The sequence below is a fragment of the Giraffa tippelskirchi genome, chromosome 10 (assembly GCF_054371585.1).
Source record: "Giraffa tippelskirchi isolate mGirTip1 chromosome 10, T2T-mGirTip1v1.2.pri, whole genome shotgun sequence".
Lineage (NCBI taxonomy): Eukaryota > Metazoa > Chordata > Mammalia > Artiodactyla > Giraffidae > Giraffa > Giraffa tippelskirchi.
Window position 1 is genome coordinate 141,706,879 of NC_137284.1, and position 18,535 is coordinate 141,725,413.

The window sequence follows — 18,535 nt, forward strand, 5'->3', positions numbered from 1 at the left end:
CAGATCAGTAGCTTCCTGGAAGAGTGCTGGATAATGAAAGAAAAATAAAATACCAGCACGCCTGTTCATCTTCCAGAACTCAGGCCTTGAAAGTGATCTGAATAGGCATGAAAGCAAAACTTTATTCGTCTTAGAGCAATCTTTATTTTTATAACCTTTTCCATGATGTTGACTACTAAATATATTCTACTAATAATACAGTAAATCAGAGGCCCATAGCTATTGAGCTAAATGAGATGATATGAGCTATAGCTCCCTAGTGCCGTCTAATCTAATGCCCCTTTATACAGATGTGACAGACTAGTACAATGGTTTATTTATTCTTTCAGTCAGTGTTTCTTAAGCACTATCTGTGTGCTTTGTTCCAGCAATAAAATGGTGAAACAAGCAGACATGGGTCTTGGCCTCCTAGCAGCTTACAACCTATATGAGATTCAGTTAAGTAAAGCCATCTAACAAGATAGTTTGATGGGTGCTATGACGAGGGAAGTGAAGAACCTCTGTGACAGAAGAAATCAGAGGTAAATAGGATGTGAGATTTGAGCAGGGAATGCAGTCTAGGCAGAAAGAACAACAGGCACATTTGCTTAACTGAGAGTACATACACTGTAGGCTGCCTAAGCGTGAAGCATGGAAGAAGATGGCAGAAGATGGGACCAGAGAAAAAGTTAGGGGTCTAACCATAAAGGATCTCTAAGCAGAGGAGTGTCAGGGTCACAGTTGCATTTTAGAAAGTGGCCCCTGTGGGCAGTTTGGGAGAGGGTTTGGGGAGGGAAGGCTGGAAACTAGGAGACCGGTGAGGATATAGTGACAGGTGTTGGTGGCACGAACTAGAAAGTGGTGTGTAGTTACTGGAAAGTGGACAGAATAGTGGCTTCCTGGAGTTTGATAGTCAGACACAGTATATGCTGGAATCTTCTGTTCCTGATCTCTTAAATTGTGTCCAGCGACTTACTGATACACATTTGCATTGGGACCAATTCGGCATGCCTACCAAGCACCCTTGGAATACCTGGGCATTTGTGAACACCCAGTGAAAGAGTTCCCTTGCTCACAATACGGCATTCTATAAATGTGCTTGAATTTGGATGCGCTCACAACCAAAATGCGCTCTGCCTAAATATTTGCAGTAACAAGTTCATTGTTTCTTGAGGCAATCTGGTCCAGAATTGAGATTCTAAATCTGCACACTTCTGAATCACACTGAATAAACTTCTACTCCCTCAGCCATCTCCTAGCTCTTCTCAGACATCTTTGCTGCTTCCCTCTTACATCTTCCCAGATGTAGTGACATTTCATTATTTGGCCTGGCCTTCCAGATTCCTTTCTGTCCTGATCATCTCCCCTAGTCCATGGACTTGGTTTGTTAGGATCCTAGATGACAGCTGGCCAGTGAATCGGCCTTTAAGAATGTGTAACTCACCCTTAGACTTGGAGCACAGTGCTGTAGTTTGAGGTTAATTGCTAACTCAGCTCTTTTGTCTGTTAAATGAAACTAACAGGGAATATGGCTCCCATCACAAACCAGGTTTTAACTAATTTACCATGATTTAACCAGTAAGTTAGTAAAAATAAACTCATAGAAATGTAAATTACAGTTGATATTATGTTTAGACTTGGGAGAGGAAAGATATTAAAGGTGATGGCCCAAGCAAATTTCTTTATCTGGCATTGTGTTTATCTAAGTTTAATGACACATTGCTTTCACTGTGAAGTATTTCCTTTTTAAGATATTCATATTTGGACAGCATGCTACAGAGCAAACATTTCTATATGTGAAAACTGGATGACAGATTCAAAAACCATAGGTCATCTCAGGTCCTTCTTAATAGAAAGTTCCACAGTGGATGCCAGTTCTGTCATCAGCATTCTCCATGTCAGTGAAGCCATCCCTTTATTTACCTGCCTAGAAGCTTCAGATTGCTTCTTTGCTTTGTCTTTCTTTTAGAAATTCTGAGAAAATCCCTGCCACTCATTTCCTTTGTTGGAAAATGCAAATTCAGTAGAGTGTGTAAAGGCTGCACTAAGGGTGCGCGGTACCCAAAGCGAAGTCACTGAGTGACCTGTCCTGACTGTCAAGGACACCAACAAACAGAGGGTCTCGGGTCCCTGCCCGATGGTGGGAAGAGATGTCGGTGCAAGCAAACAGCACAACAAAGGTCATGGTGTTTGGACGGCCTTCTCTTAGAATGTGTGCACTTTCCTGAGTATGCAATTTAAATGTGATCTTAAAACCTTTACATTTATAGTATTGTTAGTTCTTGGCTATATAAGGCAGGGGAACAATAGTATGAATTATAAAAGCTTGTTTTTGATTTTGAAATGGAGAAGATTTTGAGGTTGTGACTTTACCCTCTTAGTGTGATCCTGAAAGGTCTTGACTTCGGTGTCATCCTGTGGTTGTTACTGAGTCAGGTTACTTCACTGCTGTGTCTCAAGTTTCATCATCTGTAAAATGAGAACAGTGGTAATGAGGTAATAACAGTGGTAATGGTAATATACCCATTGGTCATGATAATAATACCTACCTCATGTCTTTTTGTGAAGAGTCAATGAAATAGCATGTCATGTGTCTAGTTATTTGCATCTCCTGTTATAAAGCCATAGGATAATCTAAAAATCAGTTTGCATTCCCAGAACTTAACATTGGGAAGTCAGCATCTCTGAAATTAAGAGTCCTGGGCTAGTTGGGAGTCACAGTTTAGTTCGGGGACCAGTATTGGCCTGCTCTATGGCCTTGGACAAGTCTTTTTTTTTTTTTGGTGGTGGGGGCATGCCACGTGTCATGTGGGATCTTAGTTACCCAACCAGGGATCAAGCCTGAGCCCCCTGCAGTGAAAACTCCCGAGTCGTAACCACTGAACCACCAGGAAAGTCCCTGGGCAAGTCATTTTTATAGTCATCTTAAAATGGAGCTCATCACAGCTACTGTCCACTTCACATGTTCAATTAATTCATTCATGTTACAGATACTTAGTAAATGCCTACTATGGGCCAGGCACTGTGAATGCAGAGGCAGATAAGATGAACAAGAAAAAGTGCTCCCTATTTACAATAGTGAGGACATGGAAACAACCTAGGTGTCCATCACCAGATGGATAAAGAAGTTGTGGTACATATATACAATGGAATATTACTCAGCCATAAAAAGGAATGCACTTGAGTCAGTTCTAGTGAGGTGGATGAACCTAGAGCCTGTTACACAAAGTGAGGTATGTCAGGAAGAGAAAAACAAATATGATATATTGATGCATATATGTGGACTCTAGAAAAATGGTAAGGATGAACCTGTTTGCAGGGCAGGAATAGAGACACAGACATGGAGAACAGACTTGTGGATACAGCGGGGGAAGGAGAGGGTGGGATGAATTGAGAGAGTAGCATTGAAACACATACATTACCATATGTATAACAGATAGCTAGTGGGAATTTGCTATATGACACAGGGAGCTCAAACCCAGTGCCCTGTGACTACCTACAGGGGTGGGATGGGGAGAGGTGGGAGGGAGGTTCAAGAAGGGGGGGGCCGTATGTATACTTATGGATGATTCACATTGTGGTATGGCAGAAAATTTTAAAAATTTAATTTAAAAAAATTTTAGAAACATAAAGTGTTCCCTTTACTATTCATACATCCTCCTGGGAAGGATAGGGAAAAAAATGAAAAGAGAAGGAATAACAGAGTAATTGGGTGTGGTGAGCTGGGTGGGATGTGTGCATGTATGTGCTCAGTCGTGTCTGACTCTTTGAGACTCATGGACTATAGCCCGCCAGGCTCCTCTCTGTTCATGGAATTCTCCAGGCAAGAATACTAGAGTGGGTTGCCATTTTCCATTTTCTTCTTCAGGGGATCTTCCCAACCCAGAGATCAAACCTGGGTCTCCTGCATTGTAGGTGGATTCTTTACCATCTGAGCCACCAGGGAAGCTGTGGGGATGCTATTTCAGACAGTGGGCAGAAAAGCCCTCTCTGGTTGAGCTGAGAATGCCATTCAGTGTTGGAATCACGAATTCTCATGGGAAGTTCATATAGATTGATGAGTGTGGCAGAAATGAGGAACGAGCTGGTCTCCACCCTCCAGCAGTGGAGGAGATGGGGTCCTGAACAAAGGGGTGGGGGAGGAGTTGGCGGCAGGCACTGAGACTGCAGGTGGATAAAGAAGAGGTGCATAACCCAGCCACAGAGGGTCCAGAAAGGCCTTTTGAGAGTGACACTTAAACTGAGTCCTGAAGACAAGTGGGCTAACCAGATAGAGGAATGGGGTAGGGAGCATTCCAGAAAATAGCCATAGACCAGGGAGAGTATGAAAACATTTAGGTGAAAAGTATATGAGTGATAAATATTGTTTTATTTCTTAAAGTTTGATGATGTGATATCAGAGGTCATGACTCAGAAGGTGGTAAAGAACAATAAGTGAAAACTTAGTGTTGATAATCCAACACTAAATTTTTGGGGGCTCTAAAGTCACTGCACATGGTGACTGCAGCCATGAAATTAAAAGACATTTACTCCTTGGAAGGAAAGTTATGACCAACCTAGACAGCATGTTAAAAAGCAGAGACATTACTTTGCCACCAAAGGTCCATCTAGTCAAGGCTATGGTTTTTCCAGTGGTCATGTATGGATGTGAGAGTTGGACTGTAAGAAAAAGCTGAGCGCCACAGAATTGATGCTTTTGAACTGTGGTGCTGGAGAAGACTCTTGAGAATCCCTAGGACTGCAAGGAGATCCAACCAGTCCATCCTAAAGGAGATCAGTCCTGGGTGTTCATTGGAAGGACTGATGTTGAAGCTAAAACTCCAAAACTTTGGCCACCTCATGCGAACACTTGACTCATCTGAAAAGACCCTGATGCTGGGAAAGATTGAGGGCAGGAGAAGAAGGGGATGACAGAGGATGAGATGGTTGGATGGCATCACCAAGTCAATGGACATGAATTTGAGTAAACTCCGGGAGCTGGTGATGGACAGGGAGGCCGGACATGCTGCAGTCCATGGGGTCGCAAAGAGTCAGACACAGCTGAGCGACTGATCTGAACTGAACTCAAAATGTGTATAATCCCTATACAGTATAGCAAGTGAATGTGTCTAGCACTGCAAAACCTCATGGTTTTCATGGTTACATTACTTTACGATTTGTGGATCCATTTTAATTTTTTAAAACATACTTTATGCCAAAACCTTTTCTATTTTGAATTTCAAATTAATAGAAAGAGACAGGAGTTATCTACTTTCTGTTTTCAGGGCCTGTCACACCACCAGACCACCTTACTTTGGAGAAGGAGATCGGGTTGATTATCATTTTATCTCTCAAGAAGTTTTTGATGAAATGCAAAACATGGTAAGAATGTTCTTTATGTGTAATGCACAAGAAATACATGTTCTCTGGTAGAAGTATTAGGAAATCTTGATAAGAAAAAGAGCAATTACATGGATGTATTCTCATTGAATTGTGTGTTTAATACCTTTGATATATCATCATCCACACGCTGCTCTATGATCTTGGAGAAAATACTGTAAATTTCCAATGAAACCAAATAGAGAGATGTTTTAAGAAAATGGAAGAAAGAGCACTGTGAAAAGTTCTTGAGATCTGTGTTTGTCAGGTGAAAAGTTCTTGAGATCTGTGTTTGTCAGGTGCTGCTATTTATGATCAGATTTTACTCAAGATAAACGACTCCCACAGAACTGATATTACGCAGCTAGCTTATGAATTGAGCACTTCCAGGGAGTTGGCGTGTTCTGTCCATAGACCACTCCCTCTGTTTGCTATCTTTGGTGCTTTCTAATTGTGACCCTACACACCATTTCAGCCAGTTGGTCTGCCCTGGACACTTACACAGCCTTAACCTTCCCCTGAAACATCGCTGTGTGAGAAGTCCTCAGTCCCAGAGAGCCGGCAGGCAAGTCGCTAACGCAGCTGGAAGCCCTTGACATTAGATGAGAGAATATTCCTCATTTCTTTGAGATCTGTGGCTTTCCTGGGTGAGGGTCACTACCCTGCTCTGGTCCCTTTCATAGGAGCTCTGGACAGTTTTATTCAATTTAAGGCTTTACCCCCGAAACCCTGATCATCCAGTCATTGGTAGTAATTCACAACAACCTTGTCTCTGAGTTCATTTCCTTAAAAATAATTTATTTGTTCTTTCTTGGCCCTTCGCATGCAAAGGGAATCCTCACAACCCTAGTGTGTTTTATCTGTCAAAGATATATGCTAAAGTCAATACATTATCCACCCAAGACTTCAGTTAAAGAGTATCTCATATCTTCATCACTACTGATAAATCTGTAAGCCTTTTATTCTCTTTTCAGGCATGGGCTAATAATTTTGTTTATCTTATCATCATCTTTCTATCACTAAATTAATCCTATTCCACTTTTTTTTTTTTCCCCCTGAAGCCTAGTGAAGGACAGGATTAAGGACTAATCTCTGTTTCTGCTTTTGAAAGATTACCATCCAACCAGTGATGCTCTTACTACTGCAGGCTCCCTCCTCTCTCCCCCCTGCTCCTTCATCTGTCCTTTCTCTGCCCCATCCTCAAATACCCTGCAGGCAATTGTGGAGCATTTAAGCATAGCTCTGCAGTTGCTATGAGTTTAATTTTGAATGACCAGCTTTACATATGGTACATATTTTCTCTTGCATTCACAGAGAAACCAAGTGAGAAAGCCCTATAGTCCCCATTTTCTCTCTAATCTTGTCAGAAGAACATCTTGGAAATTCTTTATGATTTTCTCTCCTAGGGCTATGTTTTAGAAGTTCGGTTTAATGTACCAAGGGTACTCTGAGACTTTATATTTCTAAAAGCCATAATAGAAATCTGAGGAGTTATCTTGATATTAGTAAGAAGCATTCTCTTAGGACTCTGGGTTGAAAGACAACTAGTTCCCCACACTGCTGTTAATTTCTTGTGGTAGAGCCTGGGGCATTTTTTCTTGATTTAGTTCCACTGCTCTCAGTGCCCCTCGGGCTCCCCTGATGTTTCAGACCTTATCATGTCCGTAATCAAGTAAGTCCCACGGTTCCTAGTCTAAGAAATCACCATATGTCTGTACTGTATTTAGTCTACTAGTTTTACTCTCACTGCGAAAGTTCTTGTGTACTGGAAAAGCACTCATTTTTACTGCCTCTGCTAACATGCATGACTTCACTGTGATATCATCATCTTTAACTTGAATTTTGTAGTTAAGATCTTTTCTTTAAAGGGAGCTTGAGGCTGTTTCATGAAGAGAGACAAACCTAGAGAGGAGAAACTCAGGACACCTTGTCAGCTGTACCAGTCACACCCACACACTCAGCCTCCGTACACAGAACCCCTCTACGGAACACTCCCCAGCCAGCCTGTCCCCTTCCAAGTCACAGTCCCCCTTAGCAGACAACCCCGGCACACCCCACCCTGCACACCTGCTGTGGGCAGTCACACCTCCCCACTCTGATGGGTACACGTAGACTAGCACACACTCCCATATACATTCCACACCCCCCAAAACACAGATCATCCCTCCACGTGCCCACAGACACGTGAACCCTTCTTCAGGCCATACACACAGTCACTCACCTGCACAGCCTCTTCTTCCCTGCTGGAAATAAGACAGCAGATCTGGAGGTGTCTGAGATAAGATTATTGCTATGTATGAAGAAATCCACAGGCAGGAAGCCATGAAAGGAGTATACCTCTCCAGCAGCTGGGGGACCACTCATCTCAATTCTTAACAAAGCAGTTGAATAAGACTTGTTTTATGTACACAAGTACAATGCAAGATTTCTGCCAAGCCTACCTTCTTCCAAAAAATGTTTTTGGGATCCACTTGTGTGCCCTTGTAGACACAAGTAAGCAAACTCATAGTATACATCTGGAAAGTGATTCAAATATACGTTTTAAAAACAGGGTGAGTAACAGTAAACAAGATAAAATATGTCATACCTGACAAGAGATTCAGAGATCTGTTTATCTGTGTGTGTGTGTGTGTGTGTGTGTGTATATATACACACACACACATATATATATACACACACACACATATATATATATCTATATATAATATAGATATTAAAAGGAAAGGAGTCATAGTGTTTGTTACAAAGAACACAGTATGACACAGAGTGGGTAAAGTATTAAGGGTATTTATTGTTGAGTCTTTAACTTTTAAAACATATAACATAGATTTCATTTGATTACAGGGGGGTGTGGATTTTTCTCATTGCCCGCACCAGACACATGCCCCAGAGACCCATCCCACCTGAGGGACACCCTGTGTTTCATGGCCTTCCAACACCACCCCCCGACAGGTAGCCCACCCTGCATCCCCACGGATCTCCAGAACCTCCAGGCCAGGAGGCACAGGGTAGCATCAGAGACCCCCGAACTGCTACTGTTTGTAATGACGATGCTGGCTGTTGCGGGGCTTCAGTGGATGGGACTCAGCCTTAGGAGTTTTCACTTCATTATTTATTTCAAAATCATCTATCAGAGGAGTCATAGTGGCCAAGGATGTCCACATTTTTCTTCCTTCTGTTGTCATCAGAATCCACCTTGTAATTTAGTAAATATCATATCATCAAAGGAAAAGTCAAGACAATTTTGAGAGATGTTTCTAGTTCTTTTTTTTCTTTCTTTCTTTCTTTTTTACACATGACTACGGTTTCAGGAAGAACTGGGCTTCTGGAATATAAAGAGAAGGCAGTATTTATACCTCAGGTGTCTAGAGGGCACACAACAATGCTGCTGAATACACCTGGGGCAGTTCCAATAAAAAGCTGTGTTTATGAGGAAAAGCAGGAGGGGTCTGTTTTTTACAGCTTATCTCAGAATGCAAACGTGTGAGGATGTGGCTGTAATTCACGGCCTTCAGGCTTATCTGGGAGTGCAAGGCCTTTGGGAATGGAAGCTTTTGGGGGAGAGCTGGTGCGCTGGGAGAGCCAAAGTGGTTGAGGCACAAAGTGAACTATTAGTTTTGCTCTCTCCGTAATGAAGGTTTATAGCACACGTTTGGCAGGAAGTGGGTCAGGGAGCAAAATGATCTGTTTACCATAAGCTTCATTGCCTTCACTCTGCTCTAACATTTGGTCAGCAGATTATCTCCAAAAGCCCTTTTTTTTGCCAGCTAGGAATTCTGAATGAATTTCTCCATCACAGTTTGATATTAAGTTTCTTAAACCCATTGTCATCCTTGTATAATTGCTAATATTTGTAAGTTTTATGGAATCATATAGAAAGAAGACATCAAGTCATTTAATTTATATTAAATTCCATGATGGCAGCTGTTATTGGAAAGTCTTTTTACTTCTTCCCTTGCAGGGGAAATTCATTCTAACCTTTAATTACGGTAATCACAAGTACGGATTAAGTAGGGACACCATAGAAGGTATCGCGAGAGATGGTTTAGCAAGCTGTGTTCATATGGAAATAGAAGTAAGTACTTTCCATTCAATCAATTTCTTTTTAGTGTGTAAAACTGTGTATATATTTGGGACTGGGGAGGAGGCTATGGTGTGCAGGCAGCACACTTCTAGGCCTGAAAGGAATGCATACGAAAGGTGAGATATAGGGACATCCCTCATGGTCCAGTGGTTGAGACTCCATGCTCCCACTGCAGGAGGCTCGGGTCCAATCCCTGGTCAGGGAGCTAAAATTCTGCATGCCACATAGCGTGGCCAAAAAGTTAAAAAGTAATAATAATGTGAAATTTTAAGTTTTTGATTAGCTTAGGAAGTTATAAATAATTCAAGTGGAGTTAGATAACAAGACATCACCCAAATGCTATGGAGTAGAACCGCCACTCAAGATTTATTTTCTGAGTTATTTCTTCTCTGAATCATCCCTTCTTCTTTTTAGAGCATGGTTCTCTGTTTCTATAAGTGATATCAGAGAAAACGCTTCCCACAGGGTGTGAAGGTCGTTCCCTGTCCCCCCAGGACAGTGGCAGGTCCCTGCTGTTGAGTGTGTCTCTCCCTTCTCCAGGGGAGATGCCTAGGGTAGGCTGGCATTTGATTTCGGCTGCTCACTGGTTACTATTTTTCCATATTTTTTTTAGCAATTTAGGTTTGCAGATTTCAGCAGATCTTTCTCTCTTCCCCAATATCAAATCTTCCCCCAGTGATCTTCTGGAGTTAGACTATAAAGAAGTCTCTCTCAAATTGACTCCAGTGTAAAACCAGGAATATCCTACTCATTTGTTTTAAAAAGTATGTAGTTATGTTAAATATTTGAGATCTTCAAATACAGTTGATTTTTTTTTCAAGTTACCTTCTCTGAACAGTGTAACATTTTTTTAGTCAGAAAGAAAAAAAGTGATAAAAAGGATCCCATTAGACCAAACACACAGAAAACAAAATCTAGGTAAGTCAGGTATTCCGTTACTATTGACTACCTCTCCTTAAATTTTTTTCCTCTCTGACTTTGACGAGCAGGAGACTGTGATTCCTTTTTGGTCTTTTGTGTTGGTCTAGTCCCCACAAGGGCTTCCCTGGTGGCTCAGACAATAAAGGAATCCACCTGCAATGCAGGAGACCTGGGTTTAATCCCTGGGTCTGGAAGATCCCCTGGAGAAGGGGATGGCAACCTGGTCCCATATTCCTGGAGAATCCCCTGGACAGAGGAGCCTGGTGGGCTACCGTCCAGGAGATAAGTGTTGCCTCACTTCAGTGAAAGTGATCACATTTCTTCCAGCTCATTAATTTTCCTAACTTTAAAACTCTGCAGTTCTTATCTTCCTGCAATTGATTGGTTGTTCATCCTTAAGAAGGTTTACTTTGTTTCTATGCTAATTAGCCAGAACAACAACAACAACAACAACAAAGACCTTTCCCAGAAAATGTCTTCCTTGAACAAGGCAGAAACAAAAAGTAGGCATCTTTGAGTGTAGACACTCCCAGCTCCAGTGTCCACCTTTTTTTTTTACTTTTTTCCTCCCTGAGAGCTTCCTCCTACTCCTTTCCAGGAGGTTGAGTCTATAAACCAGGCTCTATTCCTGGTTCTTCCCAGCTAAATCATTTTTCCAAACTCTCCTTGTCATTGACCCTTTTAGACATTGTTTTTTTTTAAAAAAAAAGAGTCTCTATTTCTTCCCCTTGAATTTTTAAAAACAAAGATTTTGAACACTGAGTTAAATTACTGATGGTTGGATTGAGATGGAAGGAACTTCAGAGTCCATTTGAAAGAACTTCCATTTCACAGAGGAGTTGGCAGAGTCACAGTAGCCGGTGAGCTGCAGTCCTGACCCAGGCCCCTGGTCCCTCAGAGCACTACTACCTACCACTGCTTCCCTGCTTTGTGTGGGCTCCTGGTGATCAGGGTATCAGGAGCCTGGCCTTCCCATGCTCTGGGTACAGGCTGTGAGATGTAATAGGAACAGGAAGGGACCAAGTTGATGACAAAGGGGAAACAGAGGAACCTTTCTCTCGGGTAAGATCTCTGTCTCCTGCAGCTGCAACGATGCCTTTTGAAAGGAAGAATTGAAATTGCTTTTCAGTTATAAATATGCAGTATTCTGTGAGCATACCTATTGGTCTCTAGCAATTTTCTTTTTCAACAGTCATGTTCCTTAGAATGGTTAAAGGATAACCAGGTAGGATGAATTCTTATTTTTCTAATCATAATGTAAATACTTGATACACAGAGAGAAATAATCCAATCCTGAGGTATTTGTAGGAAAATAATAGCTAATTATACAGAATAAACAAATTCTTCAGTACTTATTAAACCTATTTTGTCACATATTTCCTAAATGATTTCTAAATTGTGTCTCTGTTTCTAATATATTATCTTTTCTTTAAATACATAGGGTGTAAGAAGTTTAAAACATTCCTATTTTGAGCCTCGATATATCCTGGTGGTACCCATGGACAAGCAAAAATATGAGGGCTACTTGAGGAGAAAAGGATTATTCAGTCGTGTAGAGATTGAATTTGCTGTCTCCAGAGTGGACCTTTATATTAAAATTAATCAGAACTATCCAGGATACTTTGATGCAGTAATCAATGCAGGTCAGTAACTTTCAGTTCAGTTCAGTTCAGTTCAGTCGCTCAGTCATGTCCAACTCTTTGCGACCCCATAAATTGCAGCACGCCAGGCCTCCCTGTCCATCACCAACTCCTGGAGTTTACCCAAACCCCTTGATGCCATCCAACCATCTCATCCTCTGTTGTCCCCTTCTCCCCTGCCCCCAATCCTTCCCAGCATTAGGGCCTTTTCAAATGAGTCAACTCTTCGCATGAAGTGGCCAAAGTATTGGAGTTTCAGCTTCAACATCAGTCCTTCCAATGAACACCCAGGACTGATCTCCATTAGGATGGATTGATTGGATCTCCTTACAGTCCAAGGGACTCTCAAGAGTCTTCTCCAACACCACAGTTCAAAAGCATCAATTCTTCGGCGCTCAGCTTTCTTCACCGTCCAACTCTCGCATCCATACATGACCACTGGAAAAACCATAGCCTTGACTAGACAGACCTTTGTTGGCAAAGTAATGTCTCTGCTTTTAAATATGCTATCTAGGTTGGCCATAACCTTCCTTCCAAGGAGTAAGCGTCTTTTAATTTCATGGCTGCAATCACCATCAGCAGTGAGTTTGGAGCCCAAAAAAATAAAGTCTGACACTGTTTCCACTGTTTCCCCATCTTTCAGCAAAGTTTTATTTTTGAAGTATAGGATCACTAGGGAAAAACCTGCTCCAAAGTACATTCTTATTGTTGACTGGAGGCAGTTTCTTATGGTTGTAGGACTGAGGTTCCTGATTGCTGGCTGTCTGTCTGCCAAGGGTGACCCTCAGTTTTTAGAGACTGCTCTCAGGCCCTGTGCATGTGGCCCCCTCCACTTTCAGGGCAGCAACAGCCCATTAAGTTCCTCCTCATGCTTCGAGTGTCCTCATACTTCTCCAAACAGAAAACCTACTTTTATGGGGAATCATATGATTAGATTAGGCCCACCTGGATAATCTCCTTTTTGATTAGCCCAAACTCTTAAATAACCCTAATTTTTTATTAGGATATTTTACTAGGATATTTATTATTAGGATAATAAATTATTTATTAGGATCTTGATAAATAACCGTAATTACATTTGCAAAAGTCCCTAATGCCATACAACCTAACACAACCACAGGAGTCATAGCTCATCAGATTCACAGGTTCTGCCCACACTCAAGGTGTGTGTGTGTGTAATTGAGCAAGGGTGAAGTGTCACTGGGTCTTAGAATTCTGCCTACCATGATATTCATGCAATTAGATCTAGCTAAAAAATTATTGCCACAGATTGGCTCTGTTTTGATATACGTCTGTTGCTAAAGTACATTCTCTCCTCTGCTGTAGATGATCTGGATGTTGCCTACCAAAACCTGAGTAAGCTCATTAGAGAATACCTTGGATTTCCTGAGGTAACTGCCAAGAGTTTGGCTCCAACCACAGGTACAGTCCTGTCCCTTTTGTGTCAGAATTTATTTTGCATTGAAAGGAAAACAGATCTATGGATTGTTATTTGAGGACTCATCAACCAGGCTAATGCTAGTTCTTTTTTTTTTTTTTTTTTTAAAGAAACAAATTTATTTGTGTATTTGGCTGTGCCAGATCTTAGTTGTGGCACACAGGATCTTTAGTTGTGGCATGCAAACTCTTGGTTGTCACACGTGGGATCTGGTTCGCCGACCAGTGATCAAACCTAAGCCCCCTGCAGTGGGAGCACAGAGTCTTAGACCCTGGAGCACCAGGGAATTCCTCTAAAGCTGGTTCTTACTCTTTAATCCCTGTCCTTCCTCTGGTGTTACTGTCCCCACAAACAAGCTGTGTGAATCAGCCCCTCTGGATGTGTCCCTCTGTTTGTCAAGGTGACCATAATGGATCTCAGAGGACTGTCCTTTAAGAATGTGCCGGGCAGTACCTTGCAGGCCGGTACTAGTAGATACGGGTCAGTCCCACGGTCCAGAACTCAGCCTTCGGGAAGTTTGGCTCCTTAGGGGCTGGGGTGGTGTTCTATCTGACAGCATTGTTCAATCCAAAAGATTCTTTCCCTCTTTATTTGCGCTGCTCTAGTCCTCAAAACATGGCCCTCCAGAGTATAATGGGAGAGGATGTAAACATGGTCCTGGCCCGGCTGCCCCCTGGGACAGGCTGCTTAGCTGTTCTGAGCTTCAGTTTGCCCTCTTGTTAGATGGAGTTAATGCCTCACGAATCATGCCTGCCTCACGAACCATGCGCAGCAAATAAAATGGGATTTGTGAGTGCCTCTCCTTGGAATCTAGGAATTCTAAAGCCCTAACTTAGAATTTTAGTACATGAGTATTTTGAGATGTCTTTAACAGTTTTCCCCCAAGTCCACCTTGCACCCATTAGGATGGCTACCATGAAAAAAACAAAACAAAAAATAGAAAGTGTGCTGGCAAGGATGTGGAGAAATTAGAAATGTAAAATGGTATAGCTGCTATGGAAAACAGTATGTTGGTTCTTCAAGAAAAGTTAAAAATAGAAACACCATATGATCCAGTGATTCCACTGCTGGGTATATACCTGAAAGAACTGAAAGCAGCGTCTTGCATAGATGTCTGTACACCCATGTTCACAGGAGCAGCATTTACAATAGCCAAAAAGTGGAGGTGACCCAAGCATTCATTGGTGGATGAATGCATAAACAAAATACGGTTTGTACATACAACAGAATATGATTCAGCCTAAAAAGGAAGGAAATTCTGACACCTGCTACAGCATGGGTAAACCTTGAGGACATTGTGCTAAGTTATGTAAGCCAGCCACAAAAACGTATACTGCATGATTCCAATTATATGAGGTACCTAGACTAGAAAAATCATAGAGACAGAAAAGAAGGAGGGTGGTTGCCACAGGCTGGGAGAGAGAGAGGAATGGAATGTTGTTTAACGGTGTCAGAGTTTCAGTTTTGCAAGATGGAAAGAGTTCTGGGGATCAGCTGGAGAATGGTGTGAGTGTGCTTAATGCTATTGGACCATCCATTTAAAAATGGTGAAGATGGCAAATTTTAGGTTACGTGTATTTTACTATCATCATCATCATCATCATCAAAGAATGCCCTCATGAAAGAAGTTCTTTGATGGGCTGACCTGCATTCGCGCTTGTGTACGTTCAGGCGATCAGTCGTGTGGTTTAGCCTTTGTGACCCTGCCCAGTAGGATCTTGCTGGCCGGGTTGCGTCCTGGCCAGCCAGCAGCAGGTCAGGTCACGGTTTTTGCCAAAGTTCAAACTAACTGTGTTGTTTTGCAACTCTACACACTTTCTCAAGGTGAGGTACCCTTGGAATCCTGGAATGAGATTGGTGTGAAAATGGTAGCACCCAACATACAGTGACCAGCATTTTCCTCCCAGGTGTGTCTCATAGGAGACAAGTGATAGAAAGTACCAGAAGAAAGTGCACGCTTGCGAAATTGGCACCCCTGGAGGAGGGAAGGTTTCACTCAGTCCGTGGAGGGGCACGTCCAATGAGGGGTGGGCAGTGTTCACCCTGCCTGGCCTCCTCCTCTGCGTCAGGCTCTGTTCTTTAGAAAGCTTCGCCTATCCAGTTGTACAGTGTATCTCATGAGGCTTCCATGGAAGCTCCATGTAAGTTTCTCTTGAGGAAATACGGCTCCCTTTGCTTTAAATCTTTGCTAGCCATCCCAGCAACCTCTGATGTTTGATTCGGTCCCCTGAGTGGACCTGTCACTATGGGGCTGTCCCCTAGGTGAGAGCACCCTGCCCCATCCCTGCACGAGGCCCATCTCCCATTGTAAATTAATAAGTTGGTGTCTGGCTTTTAAATCAGCCCCTCGTGGGTTGGGAGAACCATGAGTCGGTCCTCTGAGCCTGAGCAGTTCTGAGCAACTGAGACACAGCAGCACCAAGGGCACCTCTAAACTGTGACTGCCGAGCAGGACTTAGCACCCAGGGGGATGGGATGTTGCCACCGCCACCCCCCCCACCCCACCCCGCCCCTACCAACACAGCTCATCTTACTCTGCAGCAATCAGGAACACTGAATGTTGATTGCAGTATGCCATTTGACAGATTAATAGACCAGATAACATGTGTATAAGGAAACAGACTTCTGTTTTAAAGAGTTTTATGAAACTTCATTTATTTGGACTAATTAGGTTAGACCTGTCTGATTTAATGAAAAGTATGACTTATGGAATTTGTTAAAGTGTTCTCACTCTCTGATACATTTAATACCTGAAATCGGGCCATCCAGTTATTGACTAATAGAATCCCAGCTTTTAATAGTAGATGGGAGGGTTTGTACTTAATATATCAAATCATTGGCCTTGATAGACCCCAGTTTTTCTGACAGGCTTACTATTTGGAAACTGATGTATTTTCTTTAGAAGCCAAACACTCTATTTGATTTATGCAGTTCGTCTGTAGAAGAAGGTACTTTTTTCAGCTGATGGTTTAAGGATAAATTTGCACATAAAGTGATTTTGTGGAGGCCAGATATTATTCAAGACTTTAAAAATTCTAATTAACGTAGTCCTCATTAAGAAGCTTATACATTGTCTCTAGTGCCCCGAGAGTAGAGCCAGAGGCCCCTCTTGAGTCTCTGGGCGGTGAGGTACGCGCCAGGGAGCGTGGAGCAGATGGTAACAGGTTCACTGTGGGAGAGCAAGGCCTAGCCATAATCACCTTAAGATGAACCTCATGACTCCCTGAGAAGGGTCCAGAGCCCCAGAAGGGTCACTGCCACAGGCTCGGCTGGCTCACAATTCTTGGCCTCCCTTCTGAGCTGGGTCACTCTGAGTTAAAGTTCTGTGGTTTGCTACTGCTGCTGCTAAGTCGCTTCAGTCGTGTCCAACTCTGTGCGACCCCATAGACGGCAGCCCACCAGGCTCCGCCATCCCTGGGATTCTCCAGGCAAGAATACTGGAGTGGGTTGCCATTTCCTTCTCCAGTGCATGCACAGGAAAAGTGAAAGTGAAGTGGCTCATCATGTCTGACTCTTAGCGACCCCATGGACTACAGCCTACCAGGCTCCTCTGTCCATGGGATTTTCCAGGCAAGAGTACTGGAGTGGGGTGCCATTGCCTTCTCCGTCTGTGGTTTAGGTATGTCTATATAAAGACTTTCATTACTCTCATGCATGTAAATGGGATCCTGAAAAGCAAAACTCCATAATTTTAGTATGGTGGAATCACTTGCATGTATAATTGAGCTGTCAAAGGTAAGAAATTGAAATTAAAAATATTTAAGATTCTATGAAGCCAATTTTGCCTTAGCAATTAAAAAATTGGACTGGAAAGAGAAAACCTCAGTTTTGCATTCAAACTTTCACCAATAATCATTAATTTGATTAGAACTCCCATTTCTAAGAAGCAAAACCCAAAACAACTATATATAATATTCTGGAACACGTTAAAATCTGTTCTTCCAGAGTTAGAGTTTTCCACAATGGGCCTGAACTGTCCATCTATACGGTCAGCTTCACTGCAGACAAAAATCTGATGGCCAATAGTGTTTTCATAGAAACAGTGATCCTGTGTCAATGCAAACAGAAAATGATTGCCAAACATTCGAATTGCTTATATATAGCTTTATCTTTAGTAATTTCATGTTACTAATTTGTACTTGAGAATGAAATTTTAAATTCTATACTTAATGATGAGAGTGCAATGAAGTGAAGAAAGTACGTCCAATGTTTATCAGTTCTGAGTATAGCAGCCCATCAGCCTGGACCCACAAGTGTAAACCTTCACTGGAGGAGAGACTAATTAAATTTTCATTTAATACATGTAAATATAAAATAATAACTTTGGGCACAGAGTAATTGTAAACCCTCAAGTTCTTTAGTTGTTCCGTCTCTCTGTTGTGTCCAACTCTTCGCGACCCCATGGACTGCACATGCCAGCCTTCCCTGTCCTTCACTATTCCTGGAGTTTGCTCAAACGCATGTCCATTGAGTCGATGATGCCATCCTGTATCAATTAAGGTACAGAATTGCCTTCCTCCCCCCATAACAATACAGGTAATATTCACTTCTAAACCAAGACAGTTAAAAAAAATCCTGAGTAAACAATATAATATCTATAAAATAAGGGAAAACTCACTATATTTACAACCCAGTATATGTGATGTCTTTTCTCCCCATTTGTCACTTTACAAGTGATTTCTGGAATTGTTAGTACTTCCAGTAAAGCTTTTAAAAAGCTGATCCAACTGAGTTCTCACTACAGAGGTCATAAAACAAAATTTTATTTGAAAATCATTATTCAGAATTCTGACTAATGATAGAGAAAAATGATGATGGCAATGATGAGTCTAGCAAGGGGAAAACTGAGCAATTTACTAGTCCATAAAGTGGTGCCTTTATCTCTAATGAGGGGCCTGGTATCATTTGCCAAGTTATATGAATGATTAAATTGTGAAAGTGGGGCGGAAAAATCCTTGTGTATCTGATTATTGGAAACCAGAAGGGCTCAAAGAACTTTCAGCATTGGATTTCACCATTCTTAGAATTTTCTATTTTTTAAAATACTTTTTATTGTGATTAAAAAAAAAAAACATGAAATTTGCCATTTTAACCATTTTAAGTGTATGCCTTAAA

At 42.0% G+C, this 18,535-nt stretch overlaps 1 protein-coding gene across 4 annotated transcripts in view; it reads left to right on the forward strand.

Moving 5' to 3' along the window:
• The window catches only part of LRGUK (leucine rich repeats and guanylate kinase domain containing), a 121,443-nt gene that overhangs the window by 70,801 nt on the left and 32,107 nt on the right, over positions 1 to 18,535 (forward strand). For all 4 annotated transcript variants that reach the window (XM_081532923.1, XM_081532925.1, XM_081532926.1 and 1 more), the window contains exons 12-15: positions 5,244 to 5,340; positions 9,299 to 9,412; positions 11,784 to 11,985; positions 13,309 to 13,404. In XM_081532923.1, the coding sequence (XP_081389049.1) occupies positions 5,244 to 5,340; positions 9,299 to 9,412; positions 11,784 to 11,985; positions 13,309 to 13,404 (509 nt within the window). The remainder of the gene's footprint in view (positions 1 to 5,243; positions 5,341 to 9,298; positions 9,413 to 11,783; positions 11,986 to 13,308; positions 13,405 to 18,535) is intronic.